We start from the raw sequence: 12,510 nt of genomic DNA, 5'->3' as shown, positions 1-12,510 counted from the left end.
TGGATAAAAATACCCTCGATCTTTTACTAAATTGACTTATCATATATGCTATTATTACAAAATCTTTAAGAAATAAAAAATATACTAATAATCTTAGAATCATTACTAAAGATGATTACTATTTTTTATTTTATTTTAAAAAAAATTATAATAACTAATTACTAAAATTAAAGATTTTTGAATAACATCGACAAAAAGTACAAAGAAACTTTAGAATATGGGGGTATCATCTGATTAAAAAGCTAATATTAATTTTTTTTCAGTAAAATACCCAAATTCTTAAACCATAATGAAACAATCAATTTGAAACATCAAATCAATACGAAATATCAATATTGTTTACATATCAATTGGGACCATACGGTTTGGCATGTAACCATCAATTCGTGAAAGGTTGTAAAAAGATCGAAGCCTCCTTTGTCAATTATTCGAGCAGTGATGCGTAGAGTGCAGACAGTGACTACGACAGCAACTGATACATCACTGTCAAGGAATTATAAAGCAATGTAGGATTCTGTATCATACCTGAAGGCTGAGAGCAAGGCAATGGCTCAGTTTCTTGATATGATCAACCATTTGTTTCCAGGGTGGTGACATCGACGATGCATGCGAAAGCTCTCACGAGAAGCTTAATCCGACTCCAGGCTCATCGATTGCGACTAAAAGAATAAAAGTCATCCATCATCTTAACGTGAAGATTCACGAGTGATCACAGCTCGACACAGTCGTTCCGAGTATGTTCACAGCAGCAATGAATTGCCTCGAGGTTAACGGGCTGTCAGCTAACAGAAAAGGCCCAAAACATTGCATTCATGCCATGTACCACTAGTTGAGACTCTCTCAGACATTACGGCGAACACCTGATCGCCCAAAAGCCCACAAACTTTGAGCAAGCAACTACTATCAGGAAAAGGATCCCTGCGAACATGGTCAACGATGTCACACTCGAAATCTAGTTCGATAAAATTGACGAAAGGCAAACCTGGGGATCCACCTGTTTCTTGAAGGGAGGTACGAGTTCTTCCCCCTGCTAATAGCACCAGCAGAACGCAGATCATGTTAGCTATGTCAGAACTTGGTGACATGGCACACATCACTTTTTGGGCTGTGCTGTGTCGGGATCATCTCATGCATCTGTAGCTCTGGTTTTTTGCTTGAAATCCAAGACATGGCTATAGAGTCTTATGATGAATCTTTTGGACCATGAAGTAACAATGTCACTCGGGCAGTGGTGCAGCCAAAATTGATGTTGCTCAGAGATCAAACCCCACATAGCCCGATCTCGTCTACCATTGGAATACTTTGCTTACAAGTAACAGCAAGCAGCATATGCTTAATACGATAGGTTAAAGAACATCATCATCTTCTCTGGCCTTCATCACCGTATTATATGAGGCATCACAACTGCTGTCAACAACAACAACGACGACGACGACATGTTAAATAGAACCTTAATCTTGACACGGTGATGAGAGGTTCAACAAAGTGAGATTCCCTACAAAAGTGTAAAGGCTTTCGCTTTGGAGCATGAGACCACATGGGATCATGGCAATGGGAGATCTGGTAATGAAAAGAGGGAGGAGGAAAAGAGGACGATGAACTGTGCCCATCTGTAAAAGAAACGGCAATGGGGACCCCCCAAAAGCTGAAGCCGGAAGGTGGAATGTTTGGGACGCGTCGAGTGCGTGCGGTGACAGACAGCGCCATGATAGAAAGCTTAGGTTGCAAACTACAGGCTTTGTTAGGGCTTACAAAAGCCAGTGGTTGAATGCTCCATCAACTGAGCTTGAAACTTTAGTGTGTGGCTTTCAGGATCTTTGTTTATATCGGAGAAAAAAAATTGTTGGTGTTCATGACGGTACGTTTCAATTTGATACCGGTAAGCTGAATCTTTTTTATTTTTTTTTGCTGTTCTACGTGACAATTTGACACGCATTTAATATATAATTCAATATTTATATAATTTAACTTAATTTTGATAATTTAATATTATATATATATATTCTTAAAAAAATATAAAAAAAATTTCTCACATAATCTTCCTTCTTTCGTAAAAAGATTATTTTACCCTTGTCTATGTTGCATCAATCATCACCTTCACCCCCGGTCGTCTTCTTGCATGTTTTCCTTACCTTCATGGATTATGTTCATGGTGACTAAAGGGAGTGAAAGAGGATTGTCTCCCCCTACCCTCTTATCGTTATGTTTATAACAATTGAAAAAGGCGAAAGAGAAAAATCAAGAATTGATCACTAACTATCAACCCCTTCATAAAGAACTCACAAACCTTGCCCATGTTGTTTTAGCCGGTGACCCCCTCCACCAAGGATAATAATGGGGACGACATGTGGAGGTAGCTAGGGACCCACGCATGGAGACCGCTAGGGTTGGATGTGTAAGCGCAAAATTATCATTTATAAAAGAATATGTACTATGTAAAATTTACTTATATATATATATATGTGTGTGTGTGTGTGTGTCTAGTTTTATATATTAGCTTTAGCCAATATATAACATGGTAATAAAATTTAGTATGGTATAAAAGTTTGATCCAACATAAATATTATGAGATATAATATTACTAAAAAAAGTATATTTAATGCACAAAACACCCTAAGTAGAATCTGTTGATAGAAACAATATTAAAACTCGAGCTCAATAATCTATCTAGTTGTTGATTGCAAGGTGTCAAGATGACATCTTATCTTCATCAAAAGAAAAAAGAAGAAAATTGTTGATCCGTTGGATCCTCCTCCTCATCTTCTTTCTTTCTTTCTGTGTCCTCTCCTCATCTTCTTCTCCACCACCTCCTCCTCCATGGATGATCTGTGTGTTGATATATGGATTCAAAGAAGAGCTCATTGCAAGGAATGGCGATTTCATGGGCTCGATACGAGCATGTGCTCATGCTCTTAACTTGTCCCATGAACCTCTTCTCCGGACAACGACGTACGTACTCTCGGAGTTAGCACGTCTTTCCTTTCATCGGTTAGCATTCGGACGGGCACAAGACACAAGATGGCCTCTAGTGGTTTGGCAACCAAGTTAGGTTTAGTAGCTACGCCATCATCATCATTAAGATCATTGCGTTGGATGTAGCTCGCCGGCCTTTTCTCGAATGAGTTCTAAAGCTTATTCGTCCTGATTCTACTCACTCAATTAACATCTTTATCATGGTCCTAGGCCAACCCTAAACCCAATTATCTTTAAGATTTATGAATATATCTAGTCCTTTTTCGGATCGTTTAAGCTTTTAAGATATTTGGATGAACAACGTTGGAGAGACATTACGATCGTTTATGTATGGAGACGATTAGATTTATTTCGATATTTCATAATTCTCTAAAAAAGAACTTACAAGATAAAAGAGAACATTGGAGAGACATTACGATCGTTTATTGAAATATGTTTTTTAGAGAAAAAAGGATGCAGTAGCAAAAGATTTAGATATTATTTATAAATTGTACTAATTTCTACTTTAGAAACCTTTTTTATTTTTTATTATAAAAAAGGGGAAAAGTTGGCTCATTATTCTATAAAATTATACTATATTAAGAGAAAATTATGACCAATCAACTTTACATTTGTTTTTGGTTTGCTAATGATGCAACAAAGGCATGTGTGGATGTCACATACTTCAATGCTGTATTGAATTCACAAGCATGTTTTATCCAACTTCCCATCACAACAATGCTCTTATTAGTTGGTATTAAGCAGAAGCAATTCCAAGCCTCATCAAGCAGTAGCCATGTTTACCTGCAATTGCAAGCCAAGTAATGCTGAAAACAACCATCCAACCCCTAATCTCTTTCTGACTATATGACTCAATATATAAGTTGGACTCATCAGGTAAACTTTCCTCACTTCAAACTGTGAAGAGAAATGATCCACTTTGGATGGCACCATAAACCAAATCCAAGCAATCTAATAAGGCAGCAGATGAACTGAACTGAAGCCACTACTAGTAAGTAGCATAGTAACACACTTCACATCCAAAGGAGCTTTAAGTGGGTATTTTGCAGTGCCACCACCATGCTCTCTGCCAGATCTCAACTTACTTTGGCAGCATTATCTATCATCTTTAATTAACATATTAATCAAATTGATTAAGCTCTTCATTCTGTCCTTCCCAAGTTAGGTTTGGCATAGAAAAATTAAGTCCAGAGACCTGCCCACCTCCCACACTGCTACTACCTGCTCTTCCCTTTTGTGATCTCTTCATTGGGTGAAGTCTAATTTGAGTCCTCCTCCTCCTCCTCCTCCATTGTTGTCCAACAACTGTAATCTACTCTATCAATGCTTTGGATCCTGTAAGGAAGGGAAGGGGTAAGAGAAGGGAAACAGCATCTATGCCCTCTTCAGAAGTCTGTCTGTCTGTCTTCCCTTCCCTCCATGCCACCCAACTCCTCTGCCCTTAACACTGCAACCTTCATCTCCCTTCCTTTGGCCCCATTTATTACAGTTCATGTGTTGCTCATTGTTGCCACACCAAACACCATTCTGGGTTGCCTTCTCTCTTACTCTATTAGTCCACTGTGCACTCTCTGTATTTTTACTGCTTGAACTCTGATCCCAATGCACAGATACACACTCTCCCAGTGCTATCTTAGCAGAGCAGCAAAACCTTGCATTACTTAACAGCAAAACCACACTAACACAACTAACAAAAGCTTTAGCAATATAGTGTGCGTCTCTGTAAGAGAGAGAGAGAGACAGAGACCGGTCTCTTCTCTCTCAGATGCAAAGCCTCTCTCTCTCTCTCTCTCTCACACACACACACAAGCATACACTCTACTCTGCTTCACACTCTTCTTTGTTTCCTCTCATTCTTATAATTCTCCTCCTCCGAGTAGTGCTGGAGTCCGGTGCTCCGCTGGTTGCGTAACCCCCTTCCCGTGCTTCCGATTGCTATAATTCGAGAGGGAAGCCGGAGATCGAGGTAGGGCGGCGAGATCGATGGTGGCCGCGGTCCCGGCAGCCGCCACCAACGCCGCCGCCGCTTCCCGGAATGCTCCCCGCCACCATAAGAACACTTCGCCGCCTCCCCATCGTGATGATCTCCAGAACCCTCGCCGCTCGCCGCTGATCCCCTCCGAAAAGGACAATGCTGCTGCCGGCACGAGGCGGCCTCGCGTCAAGGAGATCACTTCCCGGTACCTCTCGTCTTATAGTTCCTCCTCGTCCTCTACCTCCACCTCATATTCCACCGCCACTACGTTCTCTTCCTCGAGCGCTTCGTCCGGCTCGCGGCGCTTCCCGTCGCCGCTGGTGACCCCCCGGTACTCCACGCCGATGGCATTGCCCCAATCGACTGCTCAGAAGCGATCCCTCTCCGTAGATCGGGCTCGGCCTTCCACGCCGCAGACCGATCCCCGCCCGACCCCGGCGGAGCCCTCTGCCGCCGCGCGCACCCTCTGCAAGACGACGCGGAGCCTCTCTGTCTCGTTCCAGGGGGAGTCCTTTTTCTACCAGACTAGCCGCGCTAGGGCGGTCTCCCCCAGCCCCTCCCGAAAGCCTACTCCCGAGCGGCGGCGAGCTAATGCTTCTCCCGCCGCTCCAGCGAAGGCGGGTGACAATTTGGAGAACTCTAGGCCCTTTGACAACCACCACCGATGGCCCGCCTCCAGAGCCCAGCCGTCAAATCCGTCGATGAGGAGCTCGAATTGTTCATCTGAGAAGAAAGAACCGATCTTGGCCACCGTCAGGTTGCTCCAGCAGTCGATGATGTTTGATGATAGTGCGAGAAGGGCTTCGTTTGATGGCGGTGATCTCTCAGCTTCATCCGATACTGATAGTGTGTCCTCTGGCAGCAATTCTGGGGCGCTAGAGTTCAGTGTGCCTCCCAGGGCAAAGGTGACTTCCCGGGGAATCAGTGTCCCAGCAAGATTGTGGCAGGAGACAAACGGCCAGATGCGCCGCTATCCTGAAACTTGTTCTCCACTATCTTCGCCAGATTCAAGACCAAGGATGGGGGTGGTCAAGAAATTGTTGGTGGATAGCCCATCGTCTTCTCCGAGGTCTGTTTCTTCACCACTCCGTGGACCCATGAGACCTTCTTCCCCGAGTAAGCTTGTGGCTTCACCATCAAGGGGTATGGCTAGTCCTTTGCGGGCAAGGAGTAATGTATCGATGAGCACCTCTCCTGTTTGTCAACCAGGCAATGCACCTTCGATTATAAGCTTTGCTGCTGAAGTTCGGAGAGCAAAGAAGGGGGAGAATAGAATTGAGGAGGCTCACACGTTGAGGCTGCTCGATAACCGGCATTTACAATGGCGATGTGTTAATGCCAGGGCTAATGCTGCACTGCTAGTGCAGAAACTAACTGTAGAGGTAATCTTGAATGTTATTAGCTTTTTCAAAGTCATTTTTGTTTATAAATTCTTGCTACATTGTGATGGATTTCCTATTTGTTCTTCTTCCCAGCACAACATGAGCAAAGTTTGTGGCTTTTACAAAATCTTTCTGTGATTTAGAATCTTCCACTTTTTTTTCTTTTTTAATGCAAAGCATTTGTGGAGAGCATTATGCAAGATAAATTTGTGGCTGAATTGCATTCACTGAATATAGGTACCTTCGCTGAATATTTCACATGAAAATTCTTAAATAGTAATTGTAGCTAATCTTGGGATGATTAGTCTTCCAAGGCTTATAATGTGAGGAAATCATCAGATGGAGGTTGTGCCAATTCTAAAGATCAGGAGGATTCATTGAAGGTGGTCTGTGTACGTCCAAATAATCTCTCTACATGAATAGTATAGGAATGTCAAGTTGGTTTAAACAGTTGAAACCAACAACTTATGATTATCCTGATATTCTCGAATGCTTTGCTTTAACTGAAGCATATTGCTCTATTGAGATTTGAATTTCATAATGAAGAACAAAATGAAGTTCATTAAATTAATGAAAAACTATTGATTTATGGATAAAAATGAAACAAACTTATTGCTCAAGAGCAGCAAAAAACTATTGGTGAGCTGTATATAGTTTCCTATAACCCTACGATTTCAAATGGGAATTTTACAGGATGTCTATAAGTGCCATCATACTTCATGGATCAAAATGTTGAACAATTTAGAAGCAACATGTGCTGAAAGTTAGGGTAGTGCATAATGTTGAGATGGATGGTTAGCATTGTAAGAATGGTCTCATGTAAGTCATATGTAGATCTAATTGTGTTTTGGATTGTTATTTTAGACCTACATTTCGCAGTTATGCTTCCAGATATATCATCCATAATTTTGTGTTTGCTTCTTGCTGATTTTGTCCTAATGGTATACTTGTGCTTTCAGATACACTCGTATGTTTGATTAGACAATGCTTTTGTTTCATCTATATCAACGAAGATTGGATGATGCTTTATTAGCTAATGCTTTCATTTGATCTTTACAGAAAAACTTATATGATGCATGGATAACTACCTCAAAGTTGCGTGATTCCATCACTATTAAAAGGATCAAGCTACAAATTCTGACACAGAACTTAAAGCTAATTTCCATTCTTAAGGAGCAAGTAAGCCTTTGTTTCCAAGTTATCTCTTTGTTTTAAAATGTCTGATCAGGCCTTTCTTTAATTTGCATTATAGTTCTACTTTAGTTCATGCTTCATATTTCCCTGCAAGTAGACTTGGTCATTTTGTAAGTTTAATGATGAGCTGTTGGCTCAGCAGCCAACTGTCTGTGACAGCCACCATATTTCTAGTTTTGAACATTGGGTAACAAAGAAATGTTATCAGAAGTTTCACACAATTCTTTCATTATTTATGCAGTATCATGACCCCAAAGTGCCAAACTGAAACCCTCCAAAATTTCATGTCTCAAAAAGTGTGTGGTTGAGAGGAAGAAGACATGTATTTAACAAGTGGACAACAATCATCTCTTAGGCAGATATAACAAGCCAAAAGGAGTACCATTCCCTCTGGTTGAATGCTGGAAGATTACAAGTGAAGAATATCTTGACAGAAGACACTTCAGTAATTATAGTGAAATTTAATGGACAAAATTAGTTAGAACAGAAGATACATCCTTGAGTTGCTCCTGACAATTTGTCACTAATCAAGTGAATCTCTTAAGAAAAACATTGTATCATGTTCAAAAAATTTGTTCAATCCTGACAAAAAGCAATCAATTCAAATTGAGAGTTGCTTGAGTCATCCTAAAACCCTTCAACTTACCAGAGATGATTATATTAGGTATGGCCGGGATCTGTCTGGTTGGCTACTGATCCAATTGGTCAATCTTGGCCTATCCCACTAACTCTGTCCAATTTCCACTGAACTCGAGATACTGATTTATACTGATGGACTTCAACTAATCTGGTCAACCTCAATCAATATTTGCTGATTCCAAACTGACCTTAGCTATTTTCAGCCAATCTCATCTTAACAGAGACCTGATCACCCATTGGCCAAGTGGCATATTCCAACGAGGTGTCATCTCAGGGTTCTTAATTTCTATAGAGTTTAAGGACTTTAGCAGTATGAAACGAAACCAAATTATTTAACACAGAAATTTAGAACTTAGAAATGTGTTGAATGGGAAGCATGTGAAGCATGAAGTAGTAATGGCTACCAGAACTTATATTGGAATGTGAAATAAACCAGAGAAGGCGGAGAAGGTTTTCTATAATAATAAGGGTATTTGTAGACTTAATGCATCATAACTTCTCTGAGGTGTTAAATGTGACGATTCATTCAAAAATTCCAAGTGTAGCATCAAGACCGTGGGGTAGTACTTGTCTCTTCATTAGAAAAGCTGGAAAAAAGAAATATCTTAATTGTCCCCAAGAAACTTTTCATTTATGAAATTAGCAAACATAATAGTTTATATAAGTCAAATATGCTGCCATATGAAGCGTTTGTTAGAAGGGACATGCTCCAGAAGATGTATAATAATTTATGGAGTCCTTTTTTTGTCTTTTTCTTGATGCAATGGAAGATAAGCTATTATCCTGTAGCTCTTTTCATGAAAATATGATTTTCAAGTTTTGTTCTAATTCTTTATGAATTGTGCATTTCAATATTTTAAAAATTTGTTTACTGCAGATGGTCTATCTGGAGGAGTGGTCTCTCATGGAGCAAGACCATTCGAGCTCATTATCAGGAGCTACTGAAGCATTGAAAGCTAGCACACTCCGTCTTCCCATAGTTAACGGAGCCAAGGTTTGAATTTCCTGCTTTTTCATATCAACAGGTGAACTCTGTGATATCAATCCAACTATGGGAATAATATAGTTGTCTCATTTGACAGGCAGACATCATTGAAGTTAAAGATGCTATTGGTTCAGCAGTTGATATGATGCAAGTAATAGGCTCTTCAATTTGCTCTCTGCTGTCAAAGGTGACTTCCTCTACATATTCATCTTGTTATAAACAATTATGTTTTCCCTTCCATCATTGCTTTGGATGCTTTTGGAGTGTAAGACTGGTCTCTGTTTCAAGTTTTCTATTAGCCATCTAAAATTTGCTTTTGCGGTATCTGCTTTTTCATTGCCTTATGCATTTAACTTGAAGGTAGCTTAGCTGCATTTATCCGTCGCTAGGTTTTGACATGTATAAACAGGCATGACTACCTAAGATAGGTAAACTTATGTTTCTGATATAACCCTATTGATCCAGCAGTTGCACCAAATCATATATGAATTAGGAAATGTGGGTGCTTTGAATCACTTGCCCGACGTTTGCTCAGGAATAAAAATGATATATTGCAAGGAATGATAAATTGACACCAAAATGAATAATCAATGGGAAAGATGGGCACGAGCAACTCCAAGATACAGTTGGTAAGGTTTTGAAGTTGTGCAACTTAAATGTAATCGTGATCAATATTCCAACTTGAGTTACAAACTTGTGCTCTAGTAATTCATTGACATGTTCAATGGAAATTCCTACTGTCAGTTCGGGATTCATTCTATCATATGTGCCAAGGATGGCTATCATTAGTTTCAAATTTTGATCTGTGGTAACCATACGCATTCATACAGGTAGAAGGAACGAGTAACTTGGTGTCTGAAATTACAAATGTGGCTGCACAAGAGCGGGTGCTTCTTGATCGATCGAGATCTCTCTTGTCCACTGTAGCAGCATTGGATGTAAGTCCACTGTAGCAGGACCATCCTTTTTCTTATTTCTCCGGGTTTAAATTTAACGCTGACCTCATGAACCAGGTAAAGCATTGTAGCCTGCAAGGGCAGTTAATACAGCTAAAAGGAAAAGCCAGCCAGATACAAACACAGAGCAGATACTTTTACCAGCCTTGTGATCACTAACATCACAGCAAGCTCTTCTTTTTCTAACTGGAGAGTGGCAAAAGAAATAAAGCATGAATGAAGTATTGGTTTGCATGGTGGAAAGCTATTACTACCTGTCTATCCCTGGCTGATTTGTGTATTTTCTTTTGTTCTCTCTCTCTCTCTCTCTCAACCTTTTTTTTCTTTATGGGTTATGTGTATCATCACCATATTGTTGGCCTCTTTCGCAGCAGGAATTAGATTGCCTTAGTACATAATGCTAATCAAAGAAAAGCTTCTTATTATTTTGTTCCTTGTTGTTGTGGGAAGAAAAGGAATCTCCATTAATTTGCTTCACTTGCATCTTATTTGTTGTGATGAACGATCCCATAGCCATGATGTTGAAGTTGGAGGTCATTCTCAAGGCATAGTTTGACTCGTGGGATCAACAGGAGTGGCGTCATAATGCTTGTGGACAACGAAGGCCATTCTTTTAGGAACTTGTCTGCTGCAAACTTCTTGCCACTTCTCCATGTCTGATTGCCTTGGGCCAGAGAGTGACCTCCACTCTGAGAAAGGGTTTTCCATTTCTTCCTTGTGTTGCTGCATGCCTTACGAGGATGCTTAGGCAAACACCTCCACCAATAATAATAATAGAATAAATATTTTATATAATAATAATAATAATAAATAATCCTAACTTAATCAAATCACTTGCAACTCTAAGTCTTTTTATTACTTTCGTAAATCACTATCAAGTAAATCCTAACTTGATAGTATAATTAATTATTAACTTTGTTGAACTCGAATCACTTGTCTAATGTTCTTAAGAGTACACACGATACATTCTTACAATGTGATCCATTTCATCTTTTATGTATGAATTTTCTTATTTGATATATTTAATAATGCATGAAAGTTTTGTACTATGAGATTGATCATCATAATAATCATACAAGAATAATTTAAGCATATTTTTTAAACTTATAATCATTCTTACATTATTTTATTTGGACTCACACATCTTTAACAATTTTTTTTGTTAGGGATACATTATCGATTAATTATTCGACACGTGAGGCTCAAAGTAAGAGAAAAAAAATATACCTTTCTTCTTATCATTTATGATCAAAAATATATTATTTATAATCAAGAGGACAATTGTAAGTAGAAAAGAAACTTCCTTTGACATATATTTTATATTATTAACTTAGTATGAAAGAGATTATATCGAGAAACATTTTGAGCTTGATGTTTTAATCTCAATTTTTTTTTAAAGAATTATACATATTATATGGTTCGTATCATATTGGATTGCATGAAATATCAATCATATTTTCTGACACTTAAACAACTTAAAAGAAAAAAGAACAGAGAAGAAAGAAGCAATTTAAGACGACGGTGAACTCCTCATTACATCAGCATGGCATTGCGGCTTTTGGCTGCTTGAGAGGGCTATTGCAAGGACTACATTTATGCCTAGGGACAAGCAAGCTCGTGCTGCTTTCATGTACGCCATTGTTGCGTCATGTTGCCACTAGACGCGTGATGGGTCAAAGGCCAATTATATCAGATGTATAGGGATCTCAATATCTTTGGCATCTGAATTAATGTGGAACAGTACCCATCTTCTGTGGCATCGATTGCAAGAAGCTACAACGACATTGGCCTACATCGAGTCAGAATATAGCCAAGCCTATCTTGCATTCCACACTTTTAGGAGTGAGTGCCCAGTGACCATCCATCCCATTGTTATATTTAAAGCATCTCAATCAAAGTAAGGGAAGATCCATCTTATGAGTCAAGATTTCGTCATTTATTTCGTTTTTATGTTACTGTGCTTTCCAAGGAAAGATTCCAACCCTAATTCATCACATCAGCATGTATTTATCTTATCTTACTGCTGATTTAGTCGTACATAAATTTTGTTTATTTATTATGTGATCGATCCGAAATAATTAAGATTTTTTTTATTCAGATTTATTTCATATGTAGAATAAAAATAAGACTCAGATGGTCTGATATGATACATGAGGATGTCTGTCTTAACAGGGATGATTAACTAAGTACGCATGGAATCTCTCTCTCTCTCTCTCTCTCTCTTCTCATGGAGTTGGGGAGGGGGGGTTTAATAAGAGCTTGGGGGCAACACAAGAATGTGCTGCCCCATGCCGGACGCAAAAGGCCATTAAGCAACTCAAAGTGGAGTCCTCGTCAACCCCATGCTACCCAAAAAAAGAACAAACCACATCAAGACTAGTTGTATCAAAGTATCAGCTCCAATCA

The 12,510-nt window shown here is 39.3% G+C and overlaps 1 protein-coding gene across 1 annotated transcript; it reads left to right on the top strand.

The window, feature by feature from the left end:
* The first annotated feature begins 4,278 nt into the window (after positions 1-4,278).
* LOC135609985 (QWRF motif-containing protein 2-like) lies at positions 4,279-10,537 on the top strand. Its single transcript, XM_065103860.1, has 6 exons — positions 4,279-6,330; positions 7,390-7,509; positions 9,041-9,157; positions 9,246-9,335; positions 9,979-10,086; positions 10,162-10,537. Exons 1-6 carry the CDS (start codon positions 4,957-4,959, stop codon positions 10,261-10,263), a joined length of 1,911 nt encoding a protein of 636 aa, XP_064959932.1. The 5' UTR covers positions 4,279-4,956; the 3' UTR covers positions 10,264-10,537.
* Positions 10,538-12,510: the final 1,973 nt, after the last annotated feature.

This window comes from Musa acuminata, chromosome BXJ2-4, assembly GCF_036884655.1.
Source record: "Musa acuminata AAA Group cultivar baxijiao chromosome BXJ2-4, Cavendish_Baxijiao_AAA, whole genome shotgun sequence".
Classification (NCBI taxonomy): domain Eukaryota; kingdom Viridiplantae; phylum Streptophyta; class Magnoliopsida; order Zingiberales; family Musaceae; genus Musa; species Musa acuminata.
This window is presented reverse-complemented; position numbering and strand designations above follow the sequence as displayed.

Excerpts from the sequence above, each read along its gene's own strand:
- LOC135609985 (XM_065103860.1), top strand. The coding sequence starts at position 4,957 with ATGGTGGCCGCGGTCCCGGCAGCCGCCACCAACGCCGCCGCCGCTTCC. Across the intron at positions 9,158-9,245 it reads CCATAGTTAACGGAGCCAAG|GCAGACATCATTGAAGTTAA; the intron begins GTTTGAATTTCC and ends CTCATTTGACAG. Across the intron at positions 9,336-9,978 it reads TTTGCTCTCTGCTGTCAAAG|GTAGAAGGAACGAGTAACTT; the intron begins GTGACTTCCTCT and ends GCATTCATACAG.